General features: G+C 39.2%; 2 protein-coding genes across 4 annotated transcripts in view; both read right to left on the bottom strand.

The window, feature by feature from the left end:
- LOC140924488 (2'-5'-oligoadenylate synthase 2-like) overlaps window positions 1-15,635 on the bottom strand; it is a 42,066-nt gene that overhangs the window by 23,479 nt on the left and 2,952 nt on the right. For 2 of the 3 annotated variants that reach the window (XM_073374514.1, XM_073374512.1), the window contains 4 exons: window positions 14,550-14,713; window positions 13,791-14,073; window positions 12,532-12,889; window positions 11,795-12,228 (listed from right to left, as the gene is read on the bottom strand). In XM_073374514.1, the coding sequence (XP_073230615.1) occupies window positions 12,051-12,228; window positions 12,532-12,889; window positions 13,791-14,073; window positions 14,550-14,713 (983 nt within the window). In that variant the 3' untranslated portion in view covers window positions 11,795-12,050. Of the gene's footprint in view, window positions 1-11,794; window positions 12,229-12,531; window positions 12,890-13,790; window positions 14,074-14,549; window positions 14,714-15,635 lie in introns of those variants that run through there. The other variant, XM_073374513.1, reaches the window with a different exon arrangement.
- Window positions 1,371-6,584, bottom strand: LOC140924494 (2'-5'-oligoadenylate synthase 1-like). Its single transcript, XM_073374519.1, has 5 exons — window positions 5,582-6,584; window positions 4,087-4,253; window positions 3,004-3,292; window positions 2,554-2,908; window positions 1,371-2,223 (listed from the first exon to the last, which is right to left on the bottom strand). Exons 1-5 carry the CDS (start codon window positions 5,682-5,684, stop codon window positions 2,070-2,072), a joined length of 1,068 nt encoding a protein of 355 aa, XP_073230620.1. The 5' UTR covers window positions 5,685-6,584; the 3' UTR covers window positions 1,371-2,069.

Here is a 15,635-nt window from a genome sequence, read left to right on the forward strand (position 1 = left end):
AATAGAAAACTTTTTTCGTGTGTTTGCATAGCCTGATATAAACACTCGAGGGGTTAAGAGAATTTTTGACAGTTATGCAAACCCTCGACTTCGTCTCGGGTTTGCATTACTGTCTCGAATTCTCCCAACACCTCTCGTGTTCATATTAGGCTATGCAAACACGGAAAACGTTTTCTGTTGCTTAAGTGCACCAGTATGGCCGCTTTGTCTGGTGGTTGAATAGCAGCAATATGTGGCCTTGCCATACACTCGGGTCATACCGAATACCTACATCTTGTTCGTTACTTATCAACACATGCACTTGGCTAAAAAAGAATCGCCAGTTTTGGAGACCCCTAAGGAAGCAATTATTTAAACTATTTACTTTAATTGAGTTAACCCACCATTGTATTTTAAATTCGACTTTATAATAAGGGGGGGTTCCCCACCGTACCTACCGGGATTTCTTTCTTGCTTGTCAGAAATTATTAATTTGGGGGTGTCCCCGCATGAATGTCCCTTTACATGGCATCAACATTTCTATTTCACAAATATGGTAAACAGCTCATAGAAAGTCCTTGCCATCTGAAATTACAAAGAAAAATCTATTACGAGTTATATTTTATTATACTTCCAGCGTCAAAAGACATTTTTATGTGGTTTGATTCCTGAGCATGCGTCCACGTAGGTCTTGCTGGAATTCTTCATCCTCGTCCCCCACGCGGCGTGGAAAAAGTAGTGCAGTGCAGGGTTCATCTAGCAAATCAAATCATTCATACAGGAAACAGATTATCTCAAAATTATATACCCTACTTACGAGAAATAGGTAACAAACCATCCCCTTTCCAGCGGCACATCCCTGCATAGGCTTTTCATCGGTTACATGCACATTTATAAAATAACTAAGATAGTACGCGCGCTCTGATTGGCCGAGAGGCGTGTTTGCATGAGAGTATGTAAACGTGGTTGTGACGTCAAGATGTCTTGCTTTTCGCTCGCTAATCACACAAGCAGGAATTTGAAAAAGGTTTTGAGTTGAAAAACTCGTCAAGTTTACTTTATTTACCCATTTACTCGTCGGCTGAAACTTGGAAAATCTTTAGAAACATGCAGTGTCAATTTGTTTTCTCTTGAGCTGACATTTAGGTGAACCTCTCATCACTCTGAAACATCCTGGTGTACTTTTACTATAAACAAACACGTAGCAAATTTCAGAACATTTCACCCACACTCATAGGCGAACTCGTTTTGGAAAATCTAAGATGGCCGCCAGCTGAAATCAGAATATGATAACTGATCTAGGTGGATTGTCACTGGCTCAAAATGTCACCAAACACCATTTTCCTGCATTGTTTTGACAATACACAAACTGAACAAAATTTAAAATTTGGACATCGTCGAGCCCTTGAGTTGTTAAAGAATGTGGAGACTTGTTACCTTACTGAAGATTTATTGAACTGTAAAACTAATAAATTACTACTTGCCGTCATATTAGACAATGCCATACATGCATGGTTACTAAATATAACCTTAAAAATACTACAGACCCAAAATCATACTCCTATTAAAAAAACAAGAGGGTCTCGAGCCAAAATCAAAATCTATATAAATGGTCTTGATAGCCTTGTCGCTACTCTAAAACTTATAAACATCATTTCTTGGTCGATTTAGACCTGGTTATCTACGTCACAGACGAAACGAAACTGTAGTTATGCGAACCGAAATACGTCTGTGACGCAGGCTAGACCAGATCGAGACTTTAAAAAAAGGAAATATAAGTCTTTGAATGTAAGTATTTTGGAATGCTCAGAGTTGTCCTTGATTGCCGGTCTAAGGTGTCGTTTTAAGGTTCTTAACGATTATGCAAGAGACCTTTGCAAATTTATTTTCGTAATCTTTCATAAACTTAGAATCTCAATGTTCAGTAATTTATCATGAGCTATAGAAGTATTTGAGGATTATTTTCTCCAAAGAACTAACTTTTAAATAGGTCAACTTTAGGTTCCCTAAATAGAATTGCCTCAGTTTTCAAAACTGACATCAGATTTTGTTCAGATATCATAGACATCTTTTTCAGAACTTGTGGTTCTTCATTTCCATTTAGCAGTAACCGGTACATCTCTGAGAAGGGGTGTCCGCATGGTTTCTTCTGCAACCTTTTGCACCTCATCCCAGCAGTCAACAGCGTCGTACAGGTTGTTGGTTGGGTTGGCAGGATCAATGACATATGCCCCATCCAGAATACTGAAATGCCAAAAGAGGAAATATGCCATAAACAAAATTCTATAGTAAAAGAAAATTTGTGCAATTGCTACATTTTTAAAATTAACAACGTGTTACGAATGTCTTGCCACTAGAGCCATTACTTGCGGATTTTTCAACTGATCGAAAAAAAGTAAAAGGATTGTGGGAATGATGGACCCAATGTGTCAGAGGGAGGAGAGGATAAAGGGACGTTTCTCGAAATTTTATGCCGGTTTATCTACATCCGAACCCATCTCGTCGAGAACGTAAAAAGCGGCTATTTTATTCCTACACTGTAGCAAAACAGTTTTAAACTCTCCATGAACGTACTCTCTTGGAATCAAATTCCTTCTGTAGTAATGTTCCCAAAAAGCACGAAGACTTTGGTGATTCTTTAGAACCTCCATAACAGCTTTGAATCCAATCTTCATGTCAAAGCTCTCTGGATGATTTGCTCGTTCCCAGGCGTGTATTGTGAGAAGTTCCAGTAAATAAGAGGGCGGGAGGCGCTTACTACCAATCTGTGGAACGAACGTCTTGCGCCAGTACTTCACCAATCGAATTAGGTCTTTAACGCTTGCGGGCCGCTCTTTGACGAAGTCTCTTTGTATCTTTACAAGAGAAGCCGAGTAGTATGGCCAGTTCGTTTTGTCGTCAAGCATTTTTCTGTAAAACCTTTCCCGTTCTAAACAATGAAATAATAAAACAAATAATTTAGTCAAAACCTGATTGCAAGTATTAGTAAAAACAACTTTGACGCTCCTTTGGTTAAGTACGTACCACTATTGCCTTCTACGCTTGCTTCAAATGTTGGTAAGAGATCAACCTTAACAGACTCCACAGGGTTGCAATAACGTGACATGTTAAACTGCAACGAGAACCGCGTCTTCTTTATGGAAGTCAATCTCCAGGAGTCCTCTATACTGCTCCCCAAGCGTGACTCTAGGGTACGCAAGATGTCGGGTAGTTTGCTACGCAACTGGGAAGCGTTTGTAATACTGTTCATGACCATCACACAATCCAGGTCGGCGTCGTTTTTTAATGCAGTGCCTTTTGCAATGGATCCACCCTGAAAAGACAAGGGAGGCATTAACAATATACTCACATATCTAGCTTTTTTTTACTTTCGTGCTATGTTCATGACTGCTGCGATCCTATCTCTAGAAACCACTCTGGTTTCAGGGCAAACGACACCAATCGTAACTTAGTTTACATAAGGCTAAAAATCAGCTATTTGGTATGAAAATTACATCCCCGGTCATGATTGTTAAAACACTTACAAATCCCTTTCCCCATCAATATTGCTTTTGAAGAAGTTTATGCCCAAGCAAACCCACTATTGCCACGAAACATTATTGATTGAAGGGGAGAGAACCGATACAACGGAACGACTTAGTTTATCTTGTACTTTCAGGAGGTGTTTCACAAATGACGACCGGCGTTGTAGCTGTTATTTACGTGATTTGTATTTCAAATGTAATCATTTCCTAGCGCCTTTCAATGTATTAAAAAGTATCAAAGAGGCCAACATTTTCTGTAGGCCAGAACCGCTTTAGAACCTCTAATTTGATAGATTCTTGTTGGCCCGAATCTCTATTGTTTCAGAGTTGGGGTTCATTGTTAGTTTTCTTCGGGTTAAGGCTATCTATTGTTTTCTAAACCAATCCTGTGAGCCGTTCTTAGAGCTTCTAGCCCACCCAACATTTTCAACAACTGGCCGGTTATTGTGTGCCACGCCCATTTCAAAGACATCCAGTATCTTCTGGGGATGTCATGGAAAGTTAACGACCTTCTACAACAGTGCTTTGTCCCCGGCGCCCGCCTTTTTGAGTAAAGGGGGCGAGAAGCTGTTTCACCACCAACCTTGATCAAGTTATGGACTGCATACTCTGTATACTGCAAGTCTCTCTGAAGTTCTCGGTACAATGAATCAATAGCATCATTAAACAGACGATGAAATTCTTCATTTGGCTGAAGCTCATCACGGATGAAATTATTCAAATCCAGACTGCAATTCTTTCTTATATCACCTGAAACTCGACAAACAATTTAAGTCACTGTAAAAGTTAGCGTAAATTTTGGTGAGGTAGCAGGACTGCCCAATTCATAATGAATTTTGAAGATCATTTGGCTCTTTGCGCACTTCACCTTCACAAGAACTTTGAAAAGAATGCAGGCACAGCTAAGTGAAATAGTGAGATATTGTTTTCTATTTTAAAATTCGTAATGTAATTATTGTACCCTCCCCCCCTCCTGTGGAGTGGTGCAGAGAAACATTGAAGTCAGTGTTGCGATTCGGTTAAAGAGGAAGCGGCTCAATCCAATTTTCTCACATAGCTAAGAACGAATTTACTGACGTACATTTGTCAATCAGTTTTCGCGTATTTTTATTTCCATTTAATTTTTGCGTCAAATATATTGCTTAAGTTGCCTATGTTTAGCTTGTGTCCAACCCGGTAACTTTGCTAGATTCCGATGTACAATATTTTGCACTCCATTACTGTAAAGATGTTTGAAAGAAATTTGAAACGTTTAATCCAACCTTTCCCAACCTGAATTATCACCCACCCCTCAAATCTAACCAGTTTTCTTATGGGCTACCAAAGTTAGGTCATTTTCGTTTTGCCCCGGCCTAGGCCTCTGTTTCAAAGCGAGGTTACTCGCGAACCAATTCAGACTTAACCAATGATGTTTTATTCTCATGCAAAGAAAAATCATTTCCATAATTTAGCATGTAGCCTCGTTATAAAACACTAATTAAACACGTATTTTGGAAATTTAGGGCCTGTTTACATGAAGGTGGGGGAATCCCGGAAAGGTGAGGTAACATGTGGCAGGTCACCCCACCTATCATGTAAATGTGATCAATTAAAAATGAGAGATTATATGGACAGGCGGGTTACCTGGGTTACCTCACCTACCTGGGGTGCTCCATCTCCATATAAACATGTCCTTAAACTGCTTTCACTTTCATTTTAATGCGGTAGGACTTAAGGTTTTCAACTTATATAGGGCATTTCACCAGGAGAGAATAATCTTGATTTTACTAATTCACAAAGTATCAAGGTAGTATCTGAGGGAAGAAAAGGCTTTGCAAAATATGAACTTTTCCTCTTCGAAAACTGAGCTAAGGTGTTTTTGAGCGACGAACGCTAACCAGAAGTGAGGCCTTTTCCCTTTCAAATGCCTTGACTCTACAGCATTTGTAGTACCTGCCTAGTGTCTTGACTCTTATAGAGACCATTTCCTGACAATTTGGGCAAAACTACCGCCCTAGAATACGAAAGGCACACTTCCGGCTAGTGCCCCACACTCAAGCACCTCTTCGAAAATATGCTTACTGGTACAAAATGATTACCTCTATCACCATGTGCGTCTCTTTGATGTTGAGCACAGCTATAATCTGCGGTAAACCTCTTCGAGCAATCCGAGCACTGAAAAGGTTTGAATCGCGAAGCCATAACTAGCTCACTACTGGAGAACGCTGCTTGTCAAGTGAAAGTGAAGCTTTATTCTAATAGCTAGTTTGTTTTATATTTTTTATATTTATATCACACGTGTATGCTCCTAACTGACCTGATGAGGGAAATCCCCGACTTCGTCATACAATATGGTCATACCCAACACTTCTTATAAACATCATAGTGGCTAATATAAGGACCTTTTTATGCGAGAACCAATAGAGGGTAATAATTTGTACTATCTGGTACTAAAAACTTGAAATATTAAACCCACTGTTGTATTTAAAATTCGAGTTGGTGGCCAAGAACAAAAGCGTTCCCTCTGCTGGAGGTAAACACTCCCTTCATGCAAATTTTGCGGGGAAAAAACCTTTTGTCCACCAGTATGGCCGCTTTGTCTCTTGCTTCGCTGAAAACCAGCGATAACTATGACTCCTATGTTGTCTGTTACTTCTACAATTACAACGACATAGCTGAAAAAGATCCCACGTTTGGAAAGAACTAAAAAAGAAATAATTTATACCATTTATTTTATATATTTGAGTTACGTGAAACCCTCTGTTGAATTTTAAATTCGATTTTATAATTAGGGGGGTTCCCCAGCCACCTGCAGGGTTTTCTTCCCCCTGCTTTCGTTAGACACCTCTCATCAGAAATTACTGCGAGGATTAATTAGGGGGGGTCCCCCGCTTTAATTCCCCTAATTTCAAAAGCATGTGTCCTCATTTTTTCCATTTCAAAACCTATGGTAAGAAACTCGCAGAAAATGCCAGCCATACGAAATAACAAAAAGGAATCCAATCTACGGGTTATGTTTTTAAAAGTAACTTTTGGTGTTAAGAAAGCGAAGCAAAACGAAACAAAATCAAAATTAAGTAAGCAAAGACTGAACAAAACGTGCAAGTGACGTTGTTTCGCTTTCAAGTGAAAAGCAAAACAGATACTGTAAAAATGGTTATTGATTTACGCCCGCAGAAGGTTTTTGTAGTTGTTTTTCCTTTTATCAAAAAAGTGGGTCCCCTATTAAAAAAACGACGTGCTGATACCGACACTAAATTAACATATAGTGTGACTGAAAAATTGGAAACATTTTTAAAAATACCAGGAGATGTAAAGTTGAATCCCGCAGCTGAAATCCTAAGCATCATTATTTATTTCAAATTTCAGCCATGAATCATCATACCCCTTTGGAAAAATTCAAGATGGCTGCCAGCTGAAAACCGAAATTTTATAAATGATCACCTTGTGTGTTTAAATGTTGATCATGTCTAGTTCTTGGGTTCCTTAAAAACGTGGAGAATTGTTGTCTTACTAAAACCCTTATTGAAATGCAAATCTAATGAACAATCACAATAGAAAAATTAAATCCGAACAGATGAAAAATTTTGGGGGGATAAAAATATTCCTATATCTACCGTTTAAATACTAAAACACGTTTAACAATGCAATCTTTGAGTGGTTTTGAATTATATTCTCGTTGGGTTCCCCTACGTTTAAGTAGGTTCCCTTCATGCAGTGAGAAAGCTTGTTTTATGAGTCAAACGAGTCAATGAGTCACGAGTCAATTTATGAGTTCGATCAGCTTTGAACACTGAAAATAGTGACAGCTTTAGCACAATCTTAGCACTAACTTGAAAATGGTTAGCATTTAGGGATTCGTTTTATTTAAATGACTCATTGGCTCATGACACATTGACCCATCATATGTCGAACCATAAGGACTTGAGTATAAATACACGTATTAACAGTGTATGTTAAGGTTTTACAATTGCTAATATTACCTTTTTTCCCATGCCACTTGCCAGGGTTTTCCAGATGTTGCTTCAGGTCAAACTCGTATCGAAATTTACGCTTACGGGTACAGAATGGATATGAACAAGGGATTGACCTTTCTTTTGAAACTGTCGACAAACAATTTAGGTCATTGTTATTTAGCATTCTTCATGAAATTTCTAGATTATTCGCCTAACATCTCACTTTGAAAAGAACTTCTAAAACCACACAGGTAGAGGATAGCCAGCAAAGAGACCAAGACAGGAGGCCCAAACAACACCCCACCCCCCCCCCCCCCCCACTCCCTTCGCCCTTGCCTTGAAGTGGTGCGGAAAAACGAGCCAATTCGATGTGACAAGGGCTGCAAAATGAAACCCGCTTAAAGAAACCTTGAATCCAATATTCTTACGGGGACATGCCCTCGGGTAAACCCACGGCCAGATCACAAAATTCGATAAAATCTTCAAATAACAATAACTTTCCATGGAAGAGAATAAGATTACTGATTACTGACGATCATTTCTTAAAGTTCGCGGATTTCTATTTTTATTTTACTTAAAGTCTTGATCAATAACGATTTCTTAAAACATAAGCAAGCGAATATTAATGTTAAAAGCCGACGTTTCGTTTTTTGCCTTGAGAATGGTGTCATGATGATACCGAAACGTCGGCTTTTAACATTAATATTCGCTTGCTTATATTTTATTTAAGCCTCTACACAATGCTTGGGCTGCCTGCCTTAGCTCTACCCAAGCCCCGCACTGAATTCCTTAAACGAAGTCTCTGCTACAGTGGGCCGGGGCACAGCTGTGGAATAGCCCTCCCCATAATGCCACAGAGGCCAGATCTTTTACTACGTTTCAAATGTAATCAATTGCCTTATGTCCCCCTCGCACTCCCACACGGCAAACATGTAAATCAGTTTTATTACTTTAATTGTCCTGTTGTAACTGATGTTTTCACCATGTCTAAATAAAGTGTATGTATGTATGTATGCATGTATGTATGTGTTTAGCTATTGTTTAACCCAGTAACTTTGCTAGATTCTGAAGTACAATATTTTCAACGCACATTCATATTATTATGAAACTATGTAAGGCCATCCTCTTTTTGTTTTCTTCGTTAAGCGCTTTATACTCATGCAAATAAGTATCATTTTCATAATTTAGCACTTAGCCTCGTTTTGAAAGTGAGAGTTTTTGGAACTCGAAACCGGCCTATCACTTCACTCGGCATGCAAAGGATTAGAATACTAATTAAGCACCTTTTTAATTGGGACTTAATTTAAACTGCTTTCCCTTTCATTTTAACCCAGTGGGACATAAAGTCATTTTACTCAATGTAGTACCTGAGGAGAGAAAATACGTGACTTTTCCTCTACGCAATCTAAGCTCAGCTACAAGCTAAGGTGTTTTGATCGACGGACGCTAACCGGAAGTGAGGCCTCATTCCTCTTTAATACGCCTTGACTCTCCAACATTTGCAGTGATTGCTATATGTGTCTTGACTCTTATAGAGACGATGTTTCGACGATTTGGGCAAAACAACTGCCTCAGAATGCGAAAGGCCCACTTCCGCTTAGTGCGGGTCACTCATTACAAACGTCTTTGCGTATAATACGCTTACAAGTGCAAAATGGATACCTGTATAACCATGTACATCTCTTTGATGTTGATCACGGCCATTATCTGTGGTAAACCGCTTTCGACAAACTGTACACTCAAAAGGTTTCGATCCATATCGCGAAGCCATAACTATATGAGAACGTAGCTTGTCCAGTGAAAGTAAAGCTTTTCTTTGCTGGTTCGTTTTATTTGTATTTCACAAGTTCATGTGCATAAGTGGCCCGAAAGAGGGAAATCACCGACTTCGTCATACAATGGTCATACTAAATTTCCGCTAAGTCACGTCCCAGAATCCAAAATTCTGGGACGTGTTTTTGGATTCTGGGAAGTGTTTTGGATTCTGGGACGTGTCTTTGGATTCTGGGAAGTGTTTTGGATTCTGGGAAGTGTTTTGGATTCTGGGAAGTGTTTTTGGATTCTGGGACGTGTTTTTGGATTCTGGGAAGTGTTTTGGATTCTGGGAAGTGTTTTTGGATTCTGGGAAGTGTTTTTGGATTCTGGGAAGTGTTTTGGATTCTGGGAAGTGTTTTGGATTCTGGGACATGTTTTGGATTCTGGGAAGTGTTTTGGATTCTGGGACATGTTTTGGATTCTGGGAAGTGTTTTGGATTCTGGGACGTGTTTTGTCCCTACGAGCCACGGTAGAATTCCCCTAATTTTCAACAGCATGACATTAATATTTTCATTCAAAAAAATATGGTCAAAAATCTAGCCGAACATTCCAGAGATGTGAAATAACAAGGAAGAATCCACTGTGGGTTATGTTTTCAGTTATTTTTTGAATTAAAAAAAAAAGCCAAACAAACGAAACGAAATCGAAACTATTAAGCAAGCAAAAAAACAAAGCAAAAATGAAACTGTAAGTGCAGGTGACGTTGTTTTGCTTTCAGGGGAAAACAAAGCAAAGACAGTAAAAATGGTTCTTGATCTAGGCCCGCAGAAGGCTTTTGTTGTTGTCATTTTTTCCTTTTATCAAAAAAGTGAGGATCATCTATAAAAACGACGATGTGCTAATACCGGCTAAACTAACGTTTAGTGTGAAAAATTGGAAACATTTAAATAGGAGATTTAAAGTTGAATCAACAGTGCACTAGTCAATTGAAATGCCAAACATCCTTTATTTGTTTGCGTCCACTTGAACTATATCAAACGAACATGGAGCAAATTTCATCCAAAATCATTGGCTGACCTCTTTGGGAAAATCCAAGATGGCCGCAAGCTGAAATCAGAAACTGAGATAAATGATCACCAAAATGGCGCCAAACACCACTTTCTTGCATTTTTTTTGACAATACATGAAATAGAGGAAATTTTAAATGCCGACTCTGTGCAGTTCTTGCGTTCCTTAAGAACGTGGAGAATTGTTACCTTATGCAAACCTCTGAACAATCACATCAGAATAGATATCACGCGGTAGCCCTCTAGTACATAAAGGATATATCTATTTGGCGTAAACGTAACATTAAAGAATAACCCTTTGATGATACCATAAATGCCTGGCTGGAATATATAACCTTGAAAATACCACAGACCCAAAATGGATTTGCACAAATTTTCTCTTTGCAAATATGTCGTTGTAAAAAAAAAAAGGAGGAGTAAATATGGGGCAAAGATGGTAAATGTCAAATTTTTATACCAAATACTGCATTCTGTCCGAGGTCTGTATGATAAATAGTACTGTTTCACCTCTAATGTGATGTATAAAAATTATAAAAGGTTGGTTTAAACACCCCCAGATTTGTTGGCAAGAATTTGTAAAGTAAACCTGTCGAACGCAAACAAATTCGGCGTGATTTGTTTTCCAAGAATTTGTTTTCGAGGCCTCATCTACTGTGATCTTGAATGTGAGTGTTTGCTATTTTTTGGGTGTATATATATGGCTATCAATTCGATGTAAGATGTTTCACTCTAAAATAACTTAGCCTTTCCCTCAAAAGTCACATGAATGTGCCCTTAAGTTAAATGATTTGTGGATTAAAAGTTTATTGTTTGATTTAAATTATAAATTTATTAATTGGAGCTTCGCTTTTAGCCCTGGCTAAATCTATATATTACCAAAAACCACGGAGGTGTAAATAACTAGGCAGATGTGGAATTTACCATCTTTGCCCCAGATTTACTCCTCAGTTTTGTACAAATCCACTTTTTCGTCCGGTGTAAGTGCATGCTAAACCGTGCTATAATCCGGCTTTGGCTTGGTTAAACCTGTCTCGTTAGTTAGCTATTCTACCTGCCAGCCAATTAAGCGCACTAACTCGTCCCAAATTATTAAAGAGGACACTCACTGTTTTTTATATTGGTTTCGTTGTGTCAAGTTCGCACAGGGAGTTTCGCTACGGATGTTGATACAATGACTGTAAAGTCAGGTTAGATAATTTCCTGTAAAGAAGCCATATTAAGGAGACAGAATGCCTCTGTAATTTTAAAGACAGAGAGAGAAGAGATGAGATATAATGATGTTAACGATGTAAGAGAGAGATGAGATGTTATGACAATATGATTATAATGCTGGTTATTGTTTCAAGGTAAAAGTTGTGTTTAACGGCTTTATCAAGATCCCGAGCTACTTTTTAAGCTGGCAGCAATTGCAACAATCAGCTATTTTAATTAATTCACCCAATATAATTCCGGTACACAGAACTTATCTTCCCGGAAATAAACGCACGTTCAAGATGATAGACACAACCAACAACTTCGTGTTTTTTTAATGCTTTTATTTTAAAGGCCCCTCGATTGAGATTACAGACTATGCCATGTGCTTTTTCGCTGATCGATGAATCGATAATAATCTCGAAAATGACCCTCCGCTCTCAGAACCTGTCGATCTTAGGGCGCCTGACTAGTTCAGGAAAGAGAACTTTCGCAAATTTATATCACTCCTTTATAAATTTAGAGGGGTCATTTAGCAGCTTCTCGGAAGAGAAGTCACCAATGGTGCCTAGCCCTAACCTACAAAGATCGTAGTTCTTCAACTCCAGTTATCAGTAACCCGTAGTACGTCACTGAGAAGGGGTTTCTGCATGGTTTCTTTTGCAACCTTTTGCACCTCATCCCAGCAGTCATGATCAACAGCGTCGTACAGGTTGTTTGTTGGGTTTGCTGGGTCAATAACATGTGGATCGTTAAGACTAAAGTGCAAAATATCACTAAAAGGGAGAGAAAATAAAATACGCAATGAATAAATCAGCTATATGATAGAAAATTTGTAGGATTGTGTAATTTTACAATTACCAAGACGTTTTATGAATTTCTTACCTAGAGAGCTATTCCTTTTTTGAAAAGTTCATACAAAAAGGCTTAACGAAGGGCCTCAGGAGGAGGAAAAGGGGGAAGTTACTGATTTAGAAACATCCGAGGGGGACTGTGTCCTCGAGAAAGCAACTGGAACACGTGAAAGCACCTCTTTAAAATTCTCTGGTAAACTGATTCTAAACACCCTTTGAAAGTACCTGTTTTCACTGAATATACTCTTCGAGTAGTTATCATCCCAAGAGACACGAAGGTTGCGGTGTTTCTCTAGAAGCTTCATAACAACTTTAAAACCAATCTTTATGTTAAACTTCTTGGGACAATTTGCTTTTTCCCAGGCATGTATTGTGAGAAGCTCCAGTAAGTACGAGGGCGGGAGTCGCTCGTGATCAATCTGTGGAATGTACGTCTTGCGCCAATACTTCACTAAGCGAATCAGGTCTTTTACGTTTGCAGGCCGTTTGTCGACGAACTTTACTTGTAACTTCACAAGAGCAGCCGAATAATATTCCCAGTTTTCTTCATCGTGCATCATTTGCCTGTAGAACTCTGCTTTTTCTAAGAGAACATTAAATTTCTCCTCAGATTCAACGTCATAAAAGATTTACATAACTCGCTTCTCACGGATTGCGCACATGTGTAGCTTCACTAATAAGCAGTTAACCAACAATCTAAAAATCACTGTTGAAGTCATTAAAGCTACGCCCGTAACTTTAATGGAGAAATTACTTATTGAGGACTGGCGTAGCTGGAGAAAACAAGTCCAGCAACAAGAAACAATAAAAATGAACCAAAATAGAGAAAGAAACCAGAAAAAAAACTCTAACTGGCCAAAATAGCTAAGAATTCGCGGTAACTTTACGGGACCGAAACCAAATATTCAAATCGAAATCTAAAGAAAAAGAGCGCGGGTGCTAGCTAACAAACCAGTCTATTTTGTTTCGTTAACTGATTGTTTTATCATGTTAACTATTGAGACCTCGATTTTAGTGTAAAGAATAACAGCTTTCTGGGTTCGTTAATTAATTATCGGGATTTTCGAGATACGGCCCCCCGTGCCAAGGTCAAGGTTTATTTTTTATTTTTGTATGACTAGGAATTCCCCAACTCCAAAAACTACAAGGAGAATGAGTTCAAACTTTAAACAACGATTTCTGGAACCTCGTCCCCAGGGCTTTTCCCTCAAAAAATGGGTGGGAAAAGTCCTGGGGACGAGGTTGGATTTCTGGGATCGTTTGGATGGAAAATCGTTTTCTATGATTGGTTAATGGTTGCCTTGCATACCATCGACCAATCAGAGCTAACGCTTGTCCTCTTAAGCGATCCCAGAAGTCATTGCGCCGAAAACCTAACCTCATTCCCTCATTTGTTGAGTTATCAATGGCTTGAGAAGAAAGCCATGTACTCAAAAACTTAATAATGAGCAATGCAACTAGCCTGCTTGTGATTAGGTACGTACCAGCATCGGTGCCTACTTTTGCTTCAAATCTTGGCAAGAGATCGACCTTGACATCTTCAGAAGAACGCGACATTTTAAACTTCACTAAGTATTTAGGTTTCTCTATGGATTTCAATTGCCATGGGTCCCCTTTCCAGCTTCTGTTCAAGCGTGACTCTAGGTCAGTCAAGATGACGGGTAGTTTCCTGCTCAGCTGTTTAGCGTCTTTAATACTATTCATGACCATCACGCAATCCAAGTCGGAGTGTTTTTTTAGTGCAGTGCCTTTTGCAATGGATCCACCCTACAAAGAAAAGGTAGATATGCAGAATCTATTCATAGTCGAGATATTTCAGTCATTTTCGTGCTATATTTTGGCAACATCTCGACCCTTGTCAGAGTTCTACTCCTCTTGACGGGACCTCCAGGGAGGGCAAAAGTATCAGTCTATCGGATACGCTAATCATAAATCTTAAGGGTAAAAATAAGCGATCTGGTATTGCATTTCTTACCTCCATGCTTGCATTTCAAATTTTACCATTTCCTAGTGACAGTATCTTTTACAATATTTTTTAACTACGCATTGCGCATATTAAGAATAATACTGAAGCAAACATTTCAACTGATAGCTGATATTTGGGTGCTACGCCCTTTTTTAAGACATCCAGTATCTTCTAGGGATTTTGTTGGAAGTTGACGACATCCATGATAACGATTCTATTGCCTCGGCGCCTTTCTTTCGAGTGGTGGGGCCTGGGGGAAGCCTGTCGCGCCACTAACCTCGATCAATTTATGACTTCCATAGGAGGTATTCAGTCTTGGTAGTTCTCTGTGCAAGGAATCAATAGCCTCGTTATACAGACTACGAAATTCTTTATCTGGCTGCAGATAATCAGATATGAATTTATTGACTTCGACGCTGGTTAAAGCTCGATCAAGCAGTCCTAAAAAAACAATTCAAGTCACTATTACGAAGCGTAGTTTTTAGGAGGCAACTGGACGGCCTAATTAATCGTAAATTTTCTGGTTCGTTTGCGCAACATCTCAAGTTCTAAAATGATCTAGTTATTTATTTCCAATTTTGTAAGAAAAATTTCCGGCCCCGTGGAGCCGAGTGGCGCGGAAACACGAGCCACTGAAGTGTGTTACAAAACAGGTAAAATGATGCTTCACTCCAATTTCCCTCAGTGCTAGCAGCTACTTTTCTACACTCACCTGACAACGACCACCAATATCCCCACCCGGTCTGATCCCCAATCAAACATTTTACAGTCATACCCCGTTAATATGGACACTGGGTGGGCCATAGACAGTGTCTGTATTAATGGGGTGTCCGCAGGTAGCGGCCCCTCGCTCGCGCGTTCTCGCGAGGCTCACTTCGCTTGCCCAAATAAGAGAGCCTGTTCGCAGCCTAAATTTAGTGAAAAAGGGCTTTCTTTCCCCAGGCTCAAAGCAAACTCTTCGTAATAATGAGGTGTCCGTAAAGCGGGTTTTGACTGTACTTCATTTTTTTAATGCAAAGGTTTTCAATGCTTACTTGCTTACAATTGTTTTCAGTTTTAAATTCTTATTCATCCAGTAGGATTTAAGATTTCAACTGATAAAAGGCATTTATCAAGTTCAAGAAGTACCAAGCTAGTATCTTGCTAAGGACCCACACAGAAATAAAAATAAACCAAATATGCGACTTTTCTTACTTGTATAAGCTTGTGAGCAAGCTCTCTGAGGCGCTCTGGGAGTAGGGCCAAAAGAGAGAGTGAAGAGCTATTTTCCTGCTGACACTAGGGTAAGGCGTTTTTGAACGACGGACGCTAACCCGAAGTGAGGCCTTTCCTTTTAGGTATGCATTGACGCAACAACAACACT

Source organism: Porites lutea, chromosome 14 (genome assembly GCF_958299795.1).
Source record: "Porites lutea chromosome 14, jaPorLute2.1, whole genome shotgun sequence".
NCBI classification, from domain to species: domain Eukaryota; kingdom Metazoa; phylum Cnidaria; class Anthozoa; order Scleractinia; family Poritidae; genus Porites; species Porites lutea.

Bases quoted from the DNA above. Each gene is read 5' to 3' on its own strand.
- LOC140924494 (XM_073374519.1), bottom strand. From the start codon at position 5,684: ATGGCTTCGCGATTCAAACCTTTTCAGTGCTCGGATTGCTCGAAGAGG. The intron at 4,254-5,581 runs GTAATCATTTTG...GTCGAGTTTCAG, and splicing joins AGACGCACATGGTGATAGAG to GTGATATAAGAAAGAATTGC. The intron at 2,909-3,003 runs GTACGTACTTAA...TTCATTGTTTAG, and splicing joins AAGCGTAGAAGGCAATAGTG to AACGGGAAAGGTTTTACAGA.